Consider the following 2,948-nt stretch of genomic DNA (forward strand, 5'->3'; position numbering starts at 1 on the left):
GCGAGCGGACGCGTGTGCGTGCGGGGCGGGGAAAGGGGGGGGTCCCCGAGTGCGCCCGGTGCGGGGGGGGGCGGCTTTAGCTTCCAAAATGAACGAGAAATATAAAAAAAAGAAGCAAACAAAAGCCAACGACCTGGAGACCCCTCCCTCCCTCCCTCCCTCCCTCCCTCCCCCTCCATCCTCCCCGGCCGAGGCTGCGGGGCGCGGGGCGCGGGGGGGGGGGGCGGGGGGGGACGGGAACCGAGGCTCGAGGCCCCGGGGTCCGGAGCAACGGGATGAAGCTGGGGCTCAAGGTCAAGGGGCAGGCGGGGGGGGGGGTGGGAAACGGAGGCTGCAGGCTGCGGGCGGGGGGGGGGGGGAACCGAGGCGGGGCGGGCGGGCGGGGCGGGGCGCGGCGGGGGGTGGGGGACCCCGATGACGGTTAGCGCGTCTCCAGGCTCCCCGCGAACGCGGCCCCCCGGAACCTTCTGGAGCGCCCGCGGGCGCGTTGCGGACCTCCACCCCCCCACCGCCGAGGCTCCCTCCCCGGTGCGCGGCCCCCGCCCCGCCATCCACCGCGAACAGGGCGGCCGGGGGGGCGGGGGCGGGGACGGCGGTGTCCCTGGTGTCCCCGGTGTCCCGGGCGGAACCCGAGCCGGGCGCGCGCGCGCGCGGGTGCGGGCGGGGAGGGAGGGGAGGGAGGGAGGGAGGGAGGGGAGGCGCGCGCGGTGCCCAGTCCCCGCCGCTCACGGCCGCCGCGCGCCGCCCTCTCCCCCCGCAGGCGCGTCCGCGGGCGGGCGCGGGCCGGCGCTGCAGCGGGGCGCGCGGAGCCCGGGCCGGCGGGAGAGGCGAGCCCGCGGCGGCGGCGGAGGCGGAGGGGAGCGGCGGCCCCCATGGCGCGGCGTCCGCAGCCCCGCGCCCGGCCGGAGGAGCCCGAGGAGCCCCAGCCCGGCCCCGGCCCGGCGCCCCCGCCCGGGGCCCGGCGGTCGCCGCCGCTGCTGCGCTGGGACGAGGTGCCCGAGGACCTGGTGGAGGGCTTCATCCTGTCGGGCTACCGGCGCCTGCCGTGCACGGCGCGCGAGTGCCTGGCGTCGGTGCTGGCGCCCACCAACGAGACGCTCAACTTCTGGACGCACTTCGTGCCGCTGCTGCTGTTCGCGGGCCGCTTCGGGCGGCTGCTGCTGCGGGGGCTGCCGCCGGGCGGGGAGGACGAGGCGGACGGCGCGGGCGGCGCGGGCGGCGGGGACGCGCTGCCCGCGGGGCACCCGGCCCTGCGCCCGCTCTGGTGCTACGCGTCGGGCGTGCTGCTCACGCTGGCGGCCAGCTGCGCGGCGCACGTGTTCAGCTGCCTCTCCCGGCGCCTGCGCGCCGCCTGCTTCTACCTGGACTACGCCTGCATCAGCTACTACGGCTTCGGCAGCACCGTGGCCTACCACCACTACCTGCTGCCGGGCCTGCGCCTGCTGGACGCGCGCGAGCTGGCGGCCGCCGCGCGCCGCCGCCTGGGCTGGAGCCCGGACTGCGCGCGCCTGCTGGCCGCCTACCGCGCGCTCGTGCTGCCGGCCGCCTTCGCGCTGGCGCTGGCCTGCACGGCCGCCTGCTGCCGCAGCCGCCGCCGCCGCCGGCCCGACGCGGCGGGGGACCCGGATGACGGCGGCGGCGGCGGGGACCCGGATGACGGCCGCGGCGGCGGGGACCCGGACGACCGCGCACGCGCGCGCGCCTGCGCACGCGCGCGCCGCCCGCCGGCGCTGCGCACGCTCGTGTTCGCGCTGCCGCTCAGCATGGCCGGCCCCATCGCGCTCGAGGCCTGGCTCTTCGACCTCGGCGCGCGCCAGCCCGCGCTCTGCCGCCGCTTCCACCGCCGCTACCTGTGGCTCCTGGCCGCCGCCTTCGTCAACCTCACCAAGATCCCCGAGCGCCTGCGCCCCGGCCGCTTCGACGTCGTGGGCCACAGCCACCAGCTCTTCCACCTCCTCACCGCGCTCAGCATCTACGAGCAGGCCCAGTACGTGGAGGACGGGCTCCGCCGCGCCCTGCGCGCCCCGGCCCCGCACGCGCCCGCGCCCACCCTCGCCGCCACCGCCGGCGCCATGCTGCTGCTCGCGCTCTGCCTCGGCCTCGTGGTGCGCGCCTTCCTGGCCCGCGAGGCCCCCGCCGCCGTCGAGGGTCCGGGCCCCGGGGGCCCCCGGCGGGGACAGTGACGGGGGTGGGAGGGGCGGGGGGGGCGGGGAGGGGGAGGAGGGGGGGGAGCGTCAGGTGGCCCACAGCCCCCCTGGGGTTCCCCCCCTCCCCCCAGAAGAGCAGGAACCGAGAGAGAGAGAGGGGAGACTCGAACCCAGGGCTTCGGACCCTGCTGGGGAGGGCGGGGAAGGGAGGGGGGGTGGACATGCATGGAATGTGAATCCAAGTGAATGATCGCAACCCTCCCCCCCCAAGAAAAAAATGTTCCTCAGATGTTATTTAAACCATAGTAATAATAATTAATAATAATATATACAATGATTTTTCGCATCGTTTATCAGAGCCCGGGGAGGACGCAGGCCTTCCGCATCGCCCTTACTTGAACTGGCCGGGCGAGCAAGCCATCTGCTGCTCGCCCCCCCCCCACCCAACACACGCACACACACTGTTTCCGGAAGGCCTGTGCGTGCACCTGTGCACACGCGTGTGTCTCGTGATCCAGCTGTGAATGACTCTGCCCCGGGCGCTCCGGCTAGATGGTGGAGGAAGAGCTGGAAGGACGTGGACAGGGCCTAGGTTTCCCCCCCACACAACCCATCTGCCTCGCTGCTGCTGGGGTTGCATTTTCGTTTTTCCGTGCATCTGTTTGGGTTGTTTTGTTGTTTTTTAGTCTCACGCTCTTCTCTGTTACTTTTGGAATTGCCACTGGGAATAAACGTGCCTTTTGAAGCCATGCCCAGAATGACCGGTCCTCACCCCGTTGGTTTGTGCACCCGGAGATCGGC

The 2,948-nt window shown here is 74.0% G+C and overlaps 1 protein-coding gene across 1 annotated transcript; it reads left to right on the forward strand.

The window, feature by feature from the left end:
• The first annotated feature begins 872 nt into the window (after positions 1–872).
• Paqr9 (progestin and adipoQ receptor family member 9) lies at positions 873–2,183 on the forward strand. Its single transcript, XM_048334441.1, has 2 exons — positions 873–1,596; positions 1,708–2,183. The coding sequence occupies exons 1-2, from the start codon at positions 873–875 to the stop codon at positions 2,181–2,183; spliced, it is 1,200 nt and encodes a 399-aa protein (XP_048190398.1).
• Positions 2,184–2,948: the final 765 nt, after the last annotated feature.

Source organism: Perognathus longimembris, chromosome 26, assembly GCF_023159225.1.
Source record: "Perognathus longimembris pacificus isolate PPM17 chromosome 26, ASM2315922v1, whole genome shotgun sequence".
Lineage (NCBI taxonomy): Eukaryota > Metazoa > Chordata > Mammalia > Rodentia > Heteromyidae > Perognathus > Perognathus longimembris.

Coding starts and splice junctions, on each gene's coding strand:
- Paqr9 (XM_048334441.1), top strand. CDS start 873: ATGGCGCGGCGTCCGCAGCCCCGCGCCCGGCCGGAGGAGCCCGAGGAG. Junction 1,597..1,707: donor CTGCTGCCGCAGCCGCCGCC/GCCGCCGGCCCG, acceptor CGCGCGCCTGCG/CACGCGCGCGCCGCCCGCCG.